This window comes from Euleptes europaea, chromosome 1, assembly GCF_029931775.1.
Source record: "Euleptes europaea isolate rEulEur1 chromosome 1, rEulEur1.hap1, whole genome shotgun sequence".
Taxonomy (NCBI): domain Eukaryota; kingdom Metazoa; phylum Chordata; class Lepidosauria; order Squamata; family Sphaerodactylidae; genus Euleptes; species Euleptes europaea.
The window spans coordinates 8,034,316-8,051,564 of record NC_079312.1 but is presented as its reverse complement, the minus strand read 5'-3'; the positions used below and the strand labels follow the sequence as shown (position 1 = coordinate 8,051,564).

Genomic DNA, 17,249 nt, shown 5'->3' with positions numbered 1-17,249 from the left:
ATTACTCTTCCTGCACCCTTGACACTGAGAGACACTGTCCTTCAGTGTGACTCCTCTGAAGATGCCTGCCACAGTTGCTGGCGAAACGTCAGGAAAGAAAATTCCAAGACCACGGTCACACTGCCCGGATCACCTACAAGAACCAATGAACTCTGACCGTGAAAGCCTTCGACAATACTGGGGGAAAGGTTTATTTTAGACTGCCAAGAAAATATATACAGATTTCAAACACCATTAAAAAGATCTGCACCACTCTCTTGATTTGCTACTAATCTAACCTGATCAGTTATTTTTTCCAAACAAAGCTGTGTTATGCAAACACACGTGCCACGCAGGTTTTCATCAGATTGCACTCGATTGGCATCCTACACAGCCCCATTTCCATCTCTCTCTCTCTCGCTTTAATTTCTCCTCCCCCTAAGAAAGACACCCCCCACCCACCCCAATTGCACCTTAAAACTCTGTGTCTCCAAACAGGCTTTCTAACTGCAACCTCCACGGCTCCCGTTCCCAGGTATCTGCAGAATGAGAAAGGGGCTGGAGCAGGAAGAGGGGCCTGCAATTAACACCCCCCCCTCCTGGCCCCCGTTTCCTTCCTCTCTAGGCACTGTGAACTCGCCTGTTTTATTAACCATTACAGCACCCTCCTCAACAGCTCTGCCCCGAGGAAGGATTGGGAAGCTGCCTCTTCCTGCCTAGGGAGCCAATCAGGAGCCGCGGAGACCTTCCTGCCTCGCCCCCCCCCCCCGTGGGAAAGTAGCCGGGGATCTTCCCACGCAGGCCAGCAGCAGCAAAAGCAGCCCTCTCTCCGCCCCCAAAACCTGATGAGCTTAAAATGCATTTGGGCAGGAAGGGAGTTGCAATAAAAGGAGGGGGAAAGGGGAGATGCAAGAGGGGACACTGGGGAGAATTTTGGTGTTTTTTTTGCAGGCTTGCTAGTAGGGCTGGAGATCTCCCGGAATTACAGCTGGGCTCCAGACCACAGGGATCGGTTCCCTTGGAGAACATGGCTGCGTTGGAAGGTGACTGAAGTCCCTCGCCTCCCTAGGATCCACCCCCCAAAATCTCCAGGTCTTTCCCAACCCAAAGCCGGCAACCCTATTACGGACTTGTAGCACACAGTCGGCCCTTCCACACCCTGACACTGCAGGCTCTCCTTCCATACATACAATCGCATGAGCCATGAGAAAAAAAGTTTGCTTTATTTCTGAAATTACCATGACATATTCCACATTGCTTTAAAAAAACATCGCCCACCTTTGCTAGTTTTGTTTAATGACACCTGCCTGATATTCTACAAGTTTGCTAACTATTTAATAATCTTTGGACCACCCCAAATGACACATCCCCAGACTCCGAGGAAGGATTGGGCCAAGCAGGGCTTTCCCCTGGGCTGGGAAGCTGCCTCTTCTTGCAAAGGGAGCCAGTCAGGAGTGGCGGAGACATTCCTGCCTCGCCCACCCCATGGGAAAGGAGCCGGGGTGTTTGGAAAATTAACTGTTCAGATTAGATTAGCAGCAAATCAAGTGAGTGTGAGGGTCTGTATGGAGTTTGCACAGGGAGGTCAGGAACTCTCACAGTGAGTGCAGATCTTTTTTATGGTGTTTGAAATCTGTATATATTTTCTGGGCAGTCTACAATAAACCTTTCCCCCATTCTTTATTTAGTCCCAGGAATTTAGGAAAAGAGGTGACTTCATATATCAATAATGTGTTTGCAGCTGCAAATAACTGTTTTACGTAATAGTAACTGCAAACATTTTAATTTCTTTTTTCTTTTTAAACATTGTGATCTGTCTTTTTTGGATGTTTCCTTCTTTTGTTGCATTTTGTTAATGTACAGTTATGTGTATCTGTCGTGTGACTTACAATTTTTATTTTCACTGGGACCAAATTACAAGCATGACAAAAAAAAATTTCCCCAATCAATCAGTAAATGGATTACAGCATTCAATGGTGTCAGGAAATCATCGAACAAATTACAAGATATGATAATGTTTGAATTGAAAAACAAGATTCCTAGTAAAAGTTATAAATTTATCTTGTGTATGATTTTACATCATTATATTGAAGCGTTGTAAGTCACCCTGAGCCCCGCTTTGGCCGGGAAAAGGCGGAGTGTAAACCTTATAACATAAAAATCATGCAGCTATGAGTTATAACATAAGTTATATGAAAGAGGCTGAAGTTGGTTCCTTATTCCCAGTTCGTTCCCTATTCCCAGTTCCTTATTCAGATTTCCTAGTTCCTGAATGATTTTGAGGACATTTCAAAAGCTCTGCAGCCCAAGATATGGATTGGACCACCACATATCATACACCCCCACATCCAGGGGACCGTGCCCTTCGAGATGGCGCATGCTGGGTCCTGGTCCAAAGTCCGGTTCTTGTGCCAGCGGCTCCCAAGTGGGGTGACCCAGGACAGATGCCCATACAGACTGCACTCCAAAATAATCTTTGGACCACCCCAAATGACACATCCCCACACTCCAGAGACTGGCCCCTCCAAGAAGACATACAGCGGTGCCCGGTCCAAACACCAGTTCTGGTGCTATTGGCTGTATTGCAAAGAGGTTTTGAATAAGGAACTGGAGCTCTGCACCCCAAAATATGGATTGGACCCCACATATCATACACCCCCACATCCAGGGGACCGTGCCCTTCAAGATGGTGCATGCAGGGTCCTGGTCCAAAGTCCGGTTCTTGTCCCAGTGGCTCCCAAGTGAGGTGCCCCAAGGACCAAGGCACATGCAGACAATGGGGCTCAGATGCACCCCAAAATAATCTTTGGACCACCCCAAATGACACATCCCACACTCCAGAGACTGTCCCCTCCAAGAAGACATACAGCGGTGCCCGGTCCAAACACCGGTTCTGGTGCCATTGGCTTCTTTTTGGGTCCACCCCCCGCAGAAACCTGTATTGGTGACATTATACCAGCTGAAGTCCCTTGGTTCTTGTAGGTTATCCGGGCTGTGTAACTGTGGTCTTGGTATTTTCTTTCCTGATGTTTCGCCAGCAGCTGTGGCAGGCATCTTCAGAGGAGTAACACTGAAGGACAGTGTCTCTCAGTGTCAAGTGTGTAGGAAGAGTAATATGTAGTCAGAAAGGGGTTGGGTTTGACCTGAATCATTGTCCTGCAAAAAGTATCAAAGGTAATGTGCTAATCATTGTCCTGTAAGTATCAAGATAATGTGCTAATGAGGATGTCGTATGTTAATATGGAACCATTGTATCCTGAAGTGATCTGTTAATGTGTGCAATCCAAAGCTAATCTGCATGGTTATTGTTGACTGTAGTCTTTGTTAGTCTGGAGGTTTTCAGGACAGGAAACCAAACCTTATTCATTCTTAAACTCTCTTTTCTGTTAAAGTTGTGCTGATGTTTATGAATTTCAATGGCTTCTCTGTGCAATCTGACAAAATAGTTGGTAGAACTGTCCAGTCTTTCAGTGTCTTGGAATAAGACCCTGTGTCCTGTTTGTGTCAGTCCATGTTTAGCCACTGCTGATTTCTCAGGTTGGCCCAGTCTGCAGTATCTTTCATGTTCTTTTATCCTAGTTTGTATGCTGCGTTTTGTGGTCCTGATGTAAACTTGTCCACAGCTGCAAGGTATACGATATACTCCTGCAGAGGTGAGGGGGTCTCTTTTGTCTTTTGCTGATCGTAGCATTTGTTGCATTTTCTTGGTGGGTTTAAACACTGTTTGTAGGTTATGTTTTTTCAAAAGTTTCTCCATCCTATCAGTGACTCCTTTAATAAATGGCAAGAATACCTTTCCTATGGGAGACTGTTTTTCCTAAGTTTTCTGATTTTTGTTTGGTTTAATGGCCCTTCTGATTTCATTCTTGGAAGAGCCATTTGCTAGCAGTGTGTGATTTAGATGATTAATTTCTTCCTTGAGAAACTGTGGTTCACAGATCCGTCTTGCACGGTCCATTAATGTTTTGATTATTCCTCTTTTCTGTCGGGAGTGGTGGTGGTTGGAGTTTTTGTGTAAGTAGTGATCTGTGTGAGTTGGTTTCCGGTAGACCTTGTGACCTAACTGAAAGTTTGTTTTACGGATGAGGGTATCAAGAAATGGGAGTTTACCCTCAATTTCCTTTTCCATGGTAAACTGAATGTTTGGATGGATATTATTAAGATGGTTTAGAAAGTCCATTAATTTTTCTTCACCATGGCTCCAAATAGTAAATGTGTCATCTACAACCCTGAACCAGACTGTAGGTTTGTAAGGTGCAGATTCAAGACCATGGTTACACAGCCCGGATAACCTACAAGAACCAATGAACTCTGACCGTGAAAGTCTTCGACAGTATTTTGAAGTCCCTCGCCTCCCTAGGATCCACTCCCCAAAATCTCCAGGTATTTCCCAACCCAGAGCCGGCAACCCTATTACAGACTTGTAGCACACAGGCTGCCCTTCCACACCCTGACACCACAGGCTCTCCTTCCATACATACAATTGCATGAGCCATGAGAAAAAAAGTTTGTTTTATTTCTGAAATTACCGTGACATATCCCACACTGCTTTAAAAAAACAACAACGCCCACCTTTGCTAGTTTTGTTTAATGACACCTGCCTGATATTCTACAAGTTTGCTAACTATTTTGTAACTTGTTTGGTCATTAAAAAGGGGTTATCCTATTGCCAGCTCTGGGTTGTTATTAATGGAAATTGGCAGAGGGAGAGTCTGTTTGCTAGGACAAGATTTCCAGGGCTCTTTATCACCTCGTAGAAGGGTTATCTTTTGCAAGCTGAGTCCTGGTTTCTGTGATGTCCAGTTTGTTCCTTTAAGCAAGAGAACCACATAGGAAGTCTCTAGCATTTGCTAGACTGGAAAAGTACTGGTTACTTAATTCAAAGTCCTCATTCTCTGCAAGGTTCTGTTCTCTGTTTCACCTGCATGCTTAGCTATACAAATCTTCTATTTTGTACTTTGGAGCGTTGTTTAAAAATCATTTCATATATACACGCATACAGAACAAAAAATCAACTTTACAATGAGACAAACAAAAGAACCATATAGTAACCTCTTATCCAATATAAAAGATGATACCATCAAGTTATTGTAAAGAAAAACAAAATAATCACACGCTTGCACACAACAACAAAAAAGGGGGGGAAGAGGGTATATGTGCTTTACATATTCATTTCTTTTAAAAAAAAGAAAAAATGTTTATCCTCTGATATTATTCAATACCTTTTTCAAAGTTTTCACGTAAGGCCCTCCAGTTTAATAAATTGTAAAACTATTCTAGTGACCTTGGGCCAATCACGGTTCTCTCTGAACTTTCTCAGCCCCACCTACCTAACAAGGTGTCTGTTGTGGGGAGAGGATGGGAAGGCTGTTGTAAGCCACTTTGAAACCCACATAGTTTTAACCTCCCCTTCTTCCTCCTCTGCAGGCTCAAGACAACTAAAAATCATCAGGTTTACCACTGATCTCTGAAACGCTTCTCCATTAGCAGGCTCCCTGATGTTTACTAAAGTTGGGGGCTCACGGGAAAATAAGTCATTTCCTAATTAATCATTAAATCATTTGGGGGACTCTGTGAATTTTTTGCCATCTGTAAAGCTTGTTGTATTACAAAAAATTGTTTTAGTGCAATCATTTCTATGATTTCTCCTCTTCATGCATTCTTTGATGGGATCTAAAATGGCATCTCCATCTGAATCTTTTTCCACAGTCCCTGCATCTAGATCAGGGGTGTCAAACTCATATGTTATGAGGGCCGGATATGGCACAAATATCAGTAGGTTGAGCCAGGCCATGTGTACCAAATAAATAAATGAATACCATAAAATGTAATGCCAGGTACCAGAGACACGAGCTTCATGAGTTTGAAGTGACTTCACAGCGCTTCACACACACACAAACACACAAGCACAGTTTCCCCCTCCCCCAGTCAAGCTCCACATGGAGCTTAGCTAGGGCAGGAAGGGAGTGAAGATTTTTCAGTTTCCCCTCCCCCCCCCCCCAGTCAAGCTCCACGTAGGGCTCGGCTAGGTGGGAAGGGAATGACAATTGCACTGCCTCCTGGCGGGGAGACAGCACAAACTTCAGTTTCTGGGAAGTCCAGAAAGGGATGGCGGAAGGCGGCTGGCTGGACTCGCAGGCTGCAGCAGCCCCAGGAAGCCCAGAAAGGGGAGTGGGGGCCGGCTGCCTTGCGTGCTGGAGGGAAGCCCTCCAGGGTCCGCATCTGGCCCGCGGGCCACATGTCTGACACCCCTCGTCTATATTTCCCCCCCTCTCTGGTGTGGAATTTATGATGTCCTGTAATCAGAAAGAGATCAAGATTGGGAAGGGAAACCATGAAGGAGATAGAAAAGATTCTTAATTGTAAGAATGCGTCACTGGCAACCAAGATCAAGTGAATTCATGCCATAGTATTCGCCATGTGTATGGGTGTCAAAGCAGGACAATGAAGAAAGCTGATAGGGAAAAAGTAGATTCCTTTGAAATGTGGTGTTGAAGGAGAGTGTTACGGATACCGTGGACTGCCAAAAAACAAATCAGTGGGTTATAGATGAAATCAAGCCTGAACTGACGCTAGAAGCTAAAATGACTAAACTGAGGCTATCTTATTTTGGTCACATTATGAGAAGACAGGAGTCACTGGAAAAGACAATCATGCCAGGAGAAGATGAAGGCAGCAGGAAAAGAAAAGACCCAACAAGAGATGGATTGACTCTATAAAGGAAGCCATAGCCTTCAGTTTACAGGACCTGAGAAGGCTGTTAAGGATGGGATGTTTTGGAGGACATTGATTTATAGTGTTGCCAAGAGTTGGAAGCAACCTGGCGGCACTTAACACACACACATACAAGCTGTGCACAGCTGGTGAAGTTCTTTCCACACTGTATGCATTTAACCATTTATCCCATGTGAGTTCTCTTGTGTGATGTAAACTGTGAACGACTGCCAAAACTCTTTCCACATTCCATGCATTTAAATGGCTTCTCTCCTGTGTGGACTTTTTGATGTAGCTTAAGGTTTGAGTGCTGATTGAAGCTTCTCCCACAATCCAGGCATTTATATGGCTTCTCCCCTGTGTGGACTCTTTGATGTAAAGTAAGGGTTGAGCTCCGACTGAAGCTTCTGCCACATTCCATGCATTTATACGGCTTCTCCCCTGTGTGGACTCTTTGATGTACCTTAAGGCTTGAGCTCTGATTGAAGCTTTTCCCACAATCCAGGCATTTATATGGCATCTGCCCTGTGTGGATTCTTTTGTGTTTTTTAAGGTACTGGCTAGAAGTGAAGCTTTTCCCACATTCCATGCATTCATACGGCTTCTCCCCTGTGTGGACTCTTTGATGCAAAGTACGGGTTGAGCTGTAACTGAAGCTTCTCCCACATTCCATGCATGTATATGGCTTCTCCCCTGTGTGGACTCTTTGATGCATAGTCAGGTGTGAGCTGGAACTGAAGCTTCTCCCACATTCCATGCATTTATACGGCTTCTCCCCTGTGTGGACTCTTTGATGTACCCTAAGGCTTAAGCTCTGACTGAAGCTTTTCCCACAATCCAGGCATTTATATGGCTGCACCCCCGTGTGGATTTTTTCATGTGATTTAAGGTGTTGGCTACAAGTGAAACTGTTTCCACATTCCAAACATTTATATGGCTTCTCTCCCGTGTGGATTCTTAGGTGTACGTTCAGGTGTGAACTCTGACTGAAGCCTTTTCCACACTCCTGGCATTGATAGGGTTTCTCTCCAGAATGGATTCTTCGGTGGGAACTAAGGTGGGAACTCTGACTAAAGCATTTCCCACATACCGTGCACTTGTATGGTTTCTCCCCTGAGTGTATTCTCAGGTGTGAAGTGAGGGATGACCTCACAGGGAAGGTTTTCCCACACTCCAAGCACACATATGGCGTCTCCTTTGTGTGGATTCTCTGATGGAAAGTGAGGGTATTGCGCCAACGGAAGGTTTTCCCACACTCCAAGCACACATATGGCTTCTCGTTTGTGTGGATTCTCTGATGGGAAGTGAGGGTTGTGCTCGAACGGAAGGTTTTCCCACACTTCAAGCACAAATATGGCTTCTCCTTTGTGTGGATTCTTTGATGGCGAGTGAGGCCTGAACTCCAACGGAAGGTTTTCCCACACTGCAAGCAGAAATATGGCTTCTCCTTTGTGTGGATTTTCTGATGGGAAGTGAGTCCATGTTTGTGAGTAAAGTTCTTTCCACACTTCAAGCACACATATGGCTTCTCCTGTGTGTGGATTCTCTGATGGGAAGTCAATCCATGTTTGTGAGCGAAGTTCTTTCCACACTCCAAGCATTTATATGGTTTCTCTTTGGAGTGGACTCTCTGGTGCACAGTGAGGTGTGCTCGCCTGCGGAAGCGCTTTCCACATTCCAAGCATTTATATTGTTTTTCTTCTGAATGGATTCTCTGATGCAAAGTAGACATTGTGTTACCCCTGAACCTTTTCCTACACTCTGAGCATCGGCATGGTTTTTGGCCTGTGTGGGTTCTTTGATGGGAAGGAAGGCTTTCACTCAGACCAAAACTGTTCTCCCACTCTGAACTCTCAGATGGTTCCTCCCTCACATGGATTCTCTTATGAGTAGTGAGGCTGATGAGCCTACTGAACCCCTTACCACATTCAGAGCATTTATAAGTTTCATACAGTGTATGGATCCTCTGATGGGAAGAACAAAAGTTGGATTCGCATCTCAATATTTCTCCACTTTCAGAAGGTTCATTCCTCCTCTTTCCCTTGTGATTCTTTTCTTGCGCTGCCTTTTTGAGTAAGCTACTGGCCTGGAAAACTAAAGACTGACCCCCTGACTTCTCCCCTTTGTTTTTCTCCTGCCTCCTTGACTCTTCTTGATTCCCAGAAGGCTCTTCCTCCACTTCATGGCTGGTTGTTTCGAAAGAAACCCCACATCGTTCTCTATAATTCTCGCCAACCTTCCTGTTACCTGAAGAAGATGAAGAAGAATTTGTTTTTATATGCCAACTTTATAATTGAAGGAGAATCAAACCGACTTACAATTACCTTCCCTATCCTCCCCACAACAGACACCATGTGAAGTAGGTGGGGCTGAAAGAGTTCTGAGAGAACTGTGACTAGCCCAAGGTCACCCAGCAAGCTTCATATGTAGGAGTGGGGAAACCAACTCGGTTCACCAGATTAAAGTTCCTCGCTCAAGTAGAGGAGTGGGGATACAAATCCAGTTCTCCACTTTAGAGTCGATCTCTCTTAACCACTATACCACACTGGCTCTGATTCCACCTGATGGAACAAAGCTTTCTCATTAGAAGGGGAAGTAAGTCTATAATCTGGAGTTATAACAGAGTTAACCTTTTTGCAAAGTGAATGCAGACCAAGTTACTTTCTCTGTTTTAATTTGGCTTCTAAACTGGCCAAGGGACACAGACAACTTTGGCTCTCTGCATCCGTGATTTTCATCTGAACACTTCACTGCCTCCCTGTGGATATTCTTAACACTCCCCAACAGCTTTTAATACAATGGTTCAATAATATTTTAGTATAAAAGTTACAACTTATATTTAGAATAAAGGCTGTCATATGAGTGGTTTGGTTTATTTCATTTCTTTTTTTATGAACCTCTTAAGGATAATGCAGAAGAGGACATTTTATCAGAGAATGAAGTTCAGCACCACAGAAGACACCACGCGTAGGTATATGAGGGCAGAATTCTAGGACTCTAAGATAGTTAGGTGGATAGGGAACTGGTTGGAGAACTGCACCCAAAAAGTAGGCGTCAGTGGCATTTCATCTGAATGAACTATCCAGTAGGGTGCCTCAGGGCTTGATTCTGGGCCTTTTTTTATATATGATCTGGAGGAGGGGTGGAGAGATTACTCATTCAATTTACAAATCTGGACACAATGTAAAAGCGGGCAGATCAGAGCAAGATGTAATTCAACAAGGATACATGCAGAGTCCTACATCTGGGTAACAAAAATGCACGCATACTGGCTGGGGGAAACACTTCTGAGTAGCCGTGTGCGCGAACAAGATCATGGGGTACGGATGGACTGTATGCTAAATATGAGCAGCCAGTGTGATGCAGTAGCAAAAAAAGCTAATCTTGGAGGGTATCAACAGAGGCATAACATCCAAATCGCAACATGTCATAGTTCCGCTGTACACTGTATTGGTCAGGCCACACCTGGAGTGTTGTGTGCAGTTCTGGAGGCCTCACTTCAAAACGGATGTGGACAGAATGGAGCAGGTGCAGAGCAGAGCGATGGGATTGATCAGGGGCCTGGAGACCCAGCCCTACGAGGAAAGGCTGAGGGGCTTGGGAATGTTCAGTCTGGAGAAATTGAGCGGGGGGATGATTGCTCTCTTTGTGTATTTGGAGAAGGTTGAGGGGAGACATGATAGCCATGTTTAAATATTTGAAGGGATGTTACGTTGATGAGGGAACTAGCTTGTTCTCTGTTTGATGGTGGAATGCACTGCCTCGGAGGGTGGTGGTGTCCCCTAGTCCTTGGAGGCCTTTAAGCAGAGGCTGGATGGCCATCTGTCGGGAGTGCTTTGATTATGGGATCCTGCATGGCGGGGGGAGGGTTGGGATAACTGGGATGGGGGGAAGATAGTTGTTAATTTCCTGCATTGTGCAGAGGGTTGGACTAGATGACCCTGGTGGCCCCTTCCAATTCTATGAAAGGCTGTCACTTAGAGGAGGGCAGTGAGCTGTTCCTGTTGGCAGCAGAAGATAGGACTCACAAAAATGGGTATAAATTATGAGGGTGAAACAGCTGGATATTAGGAACCTTGTTTTTTTACAATAAGAGTGGGTCAGCAGTGGAATGGGCTGTCTAGCAAGGTGGCGCGCTTGCCCCTTTCTGGCCGTCTTCAAGCAGAGGCTGGACACACACTTGTCAGGGATGCTCTACGCTGATTAAGCAGGGGTTGGGCTAGATAGCCTGTAGAGCCCCTTCCACATCTATGATTCTATGAATTACACAGAGGCTGGTGCTGATCTTCAAGCGCCCTGCCTTCTGAGATGAGGTGGTGGCGATCCAGGAAAGGGTCTTCTTGACTGTGACACCGGAACTCTGAAACCCCCTTCCTAAGGAGATACTCCTGCCCCCTCCGATTACCATCTTCTGTGAGGGGGTGAAGACTTGTTGGTTTTGTTTAACATTCCCTCAATGAGTCTTCCTTATTTGAGCTCTCGTTTCAATTGTTTTAATACTGTGTTTTTGCTCATTTTAATGGTTTTTAAGATGGAATCTCATTTAATACGGTTTAATTTATTAAATAAATCACAAATAAATAAATATAACAATAAATTTGATAGCTGCTTTGGTGGCTATGATGAAGGCAAAAAAGTGGGGTACAAACTGTGTTATATCAGTGGCATTTATTTAATATTCACACAGAATTCCTGGAGGAAGGTTGCCCGAGGTTATGTGACTCCCACCCATATGCTGATTACATTTTTTTTTGAGCCTGTGGGACATCTGGAATCCTGACACGGTATGGTGGGCGCAGCAACAAAATGGCTGCCATAGGAGGCAGAGCCAGTCACAAAATGATTGTGGCTTAACTTCAGTAACACTGTGCATCCAGCCAATACCTTTCCACCGGGCTCCTGGTTACCCCCATCCTTTTCGGTACTTTACGCTAGAATCCACTTGAGGGGCTGACCTGCCCGTCTATTCAGTCAAATCGGTAGAAATTGGTGCACCCTCATGAGATTTGCCTAGTTTTAGTTGAAATGGAATTATTTTATGGTCGATGTGTATTTAAATGATGTGACCCGCCCTGAGCCCAGCCTTGGCCCAGGAGGGCGGGCAAGAAATCGAATCGAATAAGTAAATAATTTCAACCCATTATTGCAAGCCCTATCCTCTGCTGCCAAGAAGAACAGCTCCGCGCCCTCAGTGACAGCCTTTCATGTCTCCCCTTAACCTCCTCTTCTCCAGAGTGAAAATTCCCAAGTCTCTCAGCCTTTCCTCGTCGGGCTTGGTCTCCAGGCCTCTAGTCATCCTCCTCGCTCTCTCTGCATCCACTCCATTCCGTCCACATCCTTTTTGAGCTAAGGCCCCCAGAACTACAGAAAGTACGCCAGGTGCAGCCTGACCAATGCAGTGTACGGCGGTACTATGACATCTTGCGATTTGGATGTTATGCCTCTGTTGATACACTCCAAAATCAGATCAGCCATTTTTGCTACTGCATCACACTGGCTGCTCATATTTAGTTTACAGCCCGCCTGTACCCCATGATCTTATTCACACACACTGCTACGCAAAAGTGTATCATTGTGTATATATTCTCCTTTTGGTTATAATGGTTCATTTCCTTGACAATCAGTAGATCTCCCTACCCTGCAGCTACTCCTCATCTTTGCTCAGACCTATCAACACTTCCAGGCGGATGGAATCAAGGTCAAGATCCAAGACTCACAAATCTAGATCAACACTGAAGAACAGGACTGTTTCAGCCTTCCCATCCCATGCCAAATTTTACGAGGAAGGAAAGGTCAGTGGAACTGCGGGAAGCATCCCTGGGTACATGAGCTCCCAGCCTGAAGAATTGTGGCTATTCAAAACATCTAGCTGCCCTCCATGGAAACTCCTCCATCCCCAGCCAACCAAGGCATCCAGCACCTATCTCAGCACCCACCTGCCGACTGCTCCTCATCTTCAGAGTCTGGAGAAAATGGTGCTTCACTTTCCTGAAGCCAGGAGATGAGGCCAGGCTTGGGAATTGCTTTGGAGGAAACAAAGGGAATAGTTACTACAAAAGAATCATGCATTCCTACATCATCCTTTCTATGTTCACCTTCTAAAAGGCGACGAGAGAGAAGGAAAGAAGAGTTGGTTTTCATACCTTGCTTTCCTCTATCATAAGTCTCAAAGCACCTTACAGTGGTGAAAGTGGACACCCTTGTCTGGTGCCTTAAGTATCTAGGCATCAATATATTTTCACAAAATAAGACATTTTTCAAAATGAACTATGCAAGAATTTGGGGAGAAATAGAAAAAGACCTGAACCGATGGACAAAGATGATTATTTCCTGGCTGGGAAGAATATGAATAATAAAGATGAACGTACTTCCAAGGTTAAACTTCCCATTCCAATTTTTACCAATACGTATAACTGACACAACGATAGACTGTTGGCAGGGACAAATCAACCATTTTGTCTGGAATGGGAAGAAGCCAAGAGTCAGATTCAAAGTTCTACAAGATGATAAGAAAACAGGTGGACTAGTGCTAGACTCCTAAAAAACTCCATCTTCAAGTAGGGCTACTGTTCATGAAACTTGGCTAGACATGACAGTTAGGAATCCCATTTTAACTAATATTTTAGTTTAAATTATATATTTAATTATAGTTTAAATTATATATGTAAAATGTTGTAAGCAACTCTGAGCCACATAGGACTGATGGAAAAAAATGGGACTGGTATAGGTAGAGTCTCTGGAAAAATTGGGACAAAATGGAGGAAACCTGGAAAAATGGGTGATTAGAGGACACTGTCCGATTTGAAAGCCAAAGCTGCACAAAACATTTGCATGGAGGTAGCCCTAATCAACGCCCAATCAAGGATGGGGGAATTATCTAGCTACATTCAGAAAATGTCACTATTAACCAGATAAGGCCTCCGTAGCTCCCAGCCTAGAAAAAAGGCAGTCCAGTGTGGCACTGGACACGTCTACTGCTAGAGGGGGTAACTGCACCCCGTAAATCTGACTATTAACATACTAACTGCTGACTCTTGATATACTGTTAGTCCTTTCTCACCTTATGGGGATGAGGAAGGATATTTAGGATCCACAAAATCCTTACCCATAGGGCTCAGTCCTTAGACCGCTTACCCATTAAAGGGATCGGAGAGGGAGGAGAATGACGCAGTGTGACATTACTATCAGTCATGGAATCATAGAATCAGAGTTGGAAGGGACCACCAGGGTCATCTCGTCCAACCCCCTGCACAATGCAGGAAATTCACAACCACTTCCCCCCCACACACACACACACACAGTGACCCCTACTCCATGCCCGAAAGATGGCCAAGATGCCCTCCCTCTCATGATCTGCCTAAGGTCATAGAATCAGCATTGCTGACAGATGGCCATCTAACCTCTTATTAAAAACCGGACTTCCGGCCGGGGCAGCTGGACTGAGCGCCATATTTCCTGGACTCTCCAGGGAAAATCCAAGAAATGTTCAAATTGGGGTGCTAAATAGCACCCCAACCCGGTCCTAAACAGTGGACTAGGGAAGCAGGAAATTCCCTGCTGCCATCTATGCGGTCTGATCTCCAGAACTCTCTGAGGGAGCTTTTTTAAGTCCCCCGGAGGTTTTGATGCTGGTCCCGCGGGCAAGAAGGGAAAAATCATCGCCAGGACATTTCTTTAGGTAATTAGGCTCAGTCCTCCCCCTTTAATCACCATCTAAGAAAAATCATCAATACCAAAACCTCACCTCCGGACGCTCATGTGAGTTACCAATATTCTTCCGTATTTCCTTTGAGAAAACAAACACTGGGAACCAGCTCAATAACATTTTGAATTCCCTGTGCCTCCTTTCCTACAACTGGATAAGTTTGGCTTGCAAGATCCACCCGATATCGCAGCAAGAACCTTATCATTCTGATCAGCCAAAAGACTAAACAAACGAGGCTTAAATGATCGGCATGGGATCTACCAATTAAACGTGGCCTTTTTGCAAGGGAAGGGCGAAATTGGAAACTTTCCTTAGCAACTGAGACGTCTTTCCGGTTTGAATTAGTCCTCCAGTTACAGAAAAAGCGTTTGATAGGGTCTCTTGGGATTTTATGCAAAAAGTCATGGAAAAAATGAACTTTGGTGAATGTTTTTTGAGAGGCCTGCTATATATACATCACAACAAGCTAAAATCTTAGTTAATGAATCAATGTCGGATAATTGTGTCATACAGAAAGGCACTAGGCAAGGCTGCCCGCTATCGCCACTATTGTTTATTTTGGTCTTGGAATCCTTGTGTTGCAAAATTAGAGGAATGAGAGACATCCGTGGATTGAAAATAAAAAAACATGAATTTAAATTAAAGGCTTTTGCGGATGATCTTTTGTTAATTCTGGAAGACCCAACACAATCAATGGATAAATTGGTGGGAACCTTGAATGAATTCAGTTGTGTTTCAGGCTTTAAAATTAATCAAGAAAAGACGCAAACAATTTTTAAGAATATGTCAGAAATTGAACAAAAAGGTTTTGTATCATTTACAGTCTGGGAAAAAACTAACAAAGTTAAATATTTGGGAATCTGGATTTCTACAAAGAACAAAGACCTGATTACAAATAATTATTTAAAGTTGTGGGAGTCAATCAAGAATGATATGATAATTTGGTCAAACAAGAAACTTTGAATGCTGGGACGTATATCAACAATTCAAATGAATATTTTGCCAAGGATGCTCTTTTTGTTTCAGAATCTACCAATAATTTCCCATGCTAAGTACTTTGAAAGATGGAGAAGAGATCTATTAAATTTCCTCTGGCAAGGGAAAAAAATCGAGAATTGCCTATAAATATCTTGTAGACTCTAAAGACAGAGGAGGATTTGCACTTCCTAACTTTCAATTATATGCTGAAGCGGCTGCTTTGGTTTGGCTTAAAGACTGGATTACTTTATCAAATACACGGTTACTGGACTTAGAAGGTTTCAATAATATAAGTGGATGGCATGGTTATCTATGGTATGACAAAATAAAGATACAAGCATCATTCCGGAACCATATAGTAAGATCCTCTTTATTTAGAATATGGTCCAAATACAAACTTATTTTCGAGACCAAAACTCCAATGTGGATATCATCACAGGAAATGTTAACACTACGTACGCTTAGACCAGACCAATTTGTTACCTATCAAGATATATTAAAATGGGATGGTAAGAAATGTAGTCTAAAGGACTATCAGGAATTGCAAGAGACTTTGAACTGGTTTCAATTTCAACAAGTTACATTAGTATTTTTACAAGATTTGAAAACAGGTTTTTCTAAAGATAAATCACCTTTTCATAAACTTTTACTGGACAACAATGAACGGCTGATTTCTAAGATGTATAACTTTTACTAGAAATCTACTGTGAGCAAGAACGAAATAAACCAACAATGATCAACTGGGCACAAACGCTAGGTAATGATATCACATTGAACAAGTGGGAAAGATTATGGACTCGAGATCTAAAAGGTATATATGCCCAATCGTTGAGGGAAAATATTTATAAAATGATGTATAGGTGATATTTAACACCTAAAAAGATGGCGAGGGTCTATAATATGATGTCCCCTAAATGTTGGAAATGTAATACAGAGATTGGCTCATTTTATCATATGTGGTGGACTTGTGATAAAGCTAAAGAATTTTAAGACATGATATACTATGAAATCAGATTGATACTACAGAAGAATATACCTAAATCACCAGAGATGATGCTACTTAGTATAATACCAGATACTATTTTAACTCAAAGGACTTTTCTGATTTATGCAACCACAGCTGCAAGATTGTTGTACGCAGCTAAATGGAAAACGACGGAAATTCCAGGAAAAAGAGACTGGATACTGAAAATGCTGGAATTAGTGGAAATAGCAAAGTTAACTGCATTGATAAACCAAACTGATAATGAACAGTTTATGGGAGAATGGGAGGTATGGAGAATCTATTGCAATAAAGAATTACATTTAGGGAAATTAGAAGGTTAAACATTGAATTGACCCATTATGTATTTTTTGTCAACAAATTATTAGACTTTTGTTTAATATTAGGGTCAATACTATAAACGAAAGAAATACACTAATCTATTTTGAAGCAGAGGGAGGGGATGGGGAAGTCATTGTTTAATTCATTACTATGTATTTTTAACAACATTACAGAGATATTCTTTTATTAAACTGATAAGAACAGATACTACACTTGATCTTAGCCAAAAGGCCGAGAAGTGATACAGAGATATTCTTTTATGAGTGTTATTATAACAGTTGTTAAATGGATGCTAAATTTACTTTTTTTTTGAAAACAATAAAAAATTTATTATAAAAGAAAATAACCTCTTCTTAAAAACCTCCATGGAAGAAGAGCCCACCACCTCCTGAGGAAGCCTGTTCCACTAAGGAACTGATCTAACTGTTAGAAAATTCTTCCAAATGTCTAGACAGCAACTCTTTTCATTTAATTTCAACCCGCTGGTTCTGGTCTGACCTTCTAGGGCAACATAAAACAACTTGGCACTATTCTCTATGTGCCAGCCCT

General features: G+C 43.2%; 1 protein-coding gene and 1 pseudogene across 1 annotated transcript; both read right to left on the bottom strand.

Moving 5' to 3' along the window:
- Positions 1 to 6,877: 6,877 nt before the first annotated feature.
- Positions 6,878 to 8,425, bottom strand: LOC130480966 (zinc finger protein 665-like). The gene is made up of 2 exons (XM_056853638.1): positions 7,635 to 8,425; positions 6,878 to 7,550 (listed from the first exon to the last, which is right to left on the bottom strand). Exons 1-2 carry the CDS (start codon positions 8,423 to 8,425, stop codon positions 6,878 to 6,880), a joined length of 1,464 nt encoding a protein of 487 aa, XP_056709616.1.
- An 8,391-nt stretch (positions 8,426 to 16,816) lies between these two features.
- On the bottom strand, positions 16,817 to 16,943 carry LOC130493620 (U2 spliceosomal RNA; annotated as a pseudogene).
- Between the last annotated feature and the right edge of the window lie 306 nt (positions 16,944 to 17,249).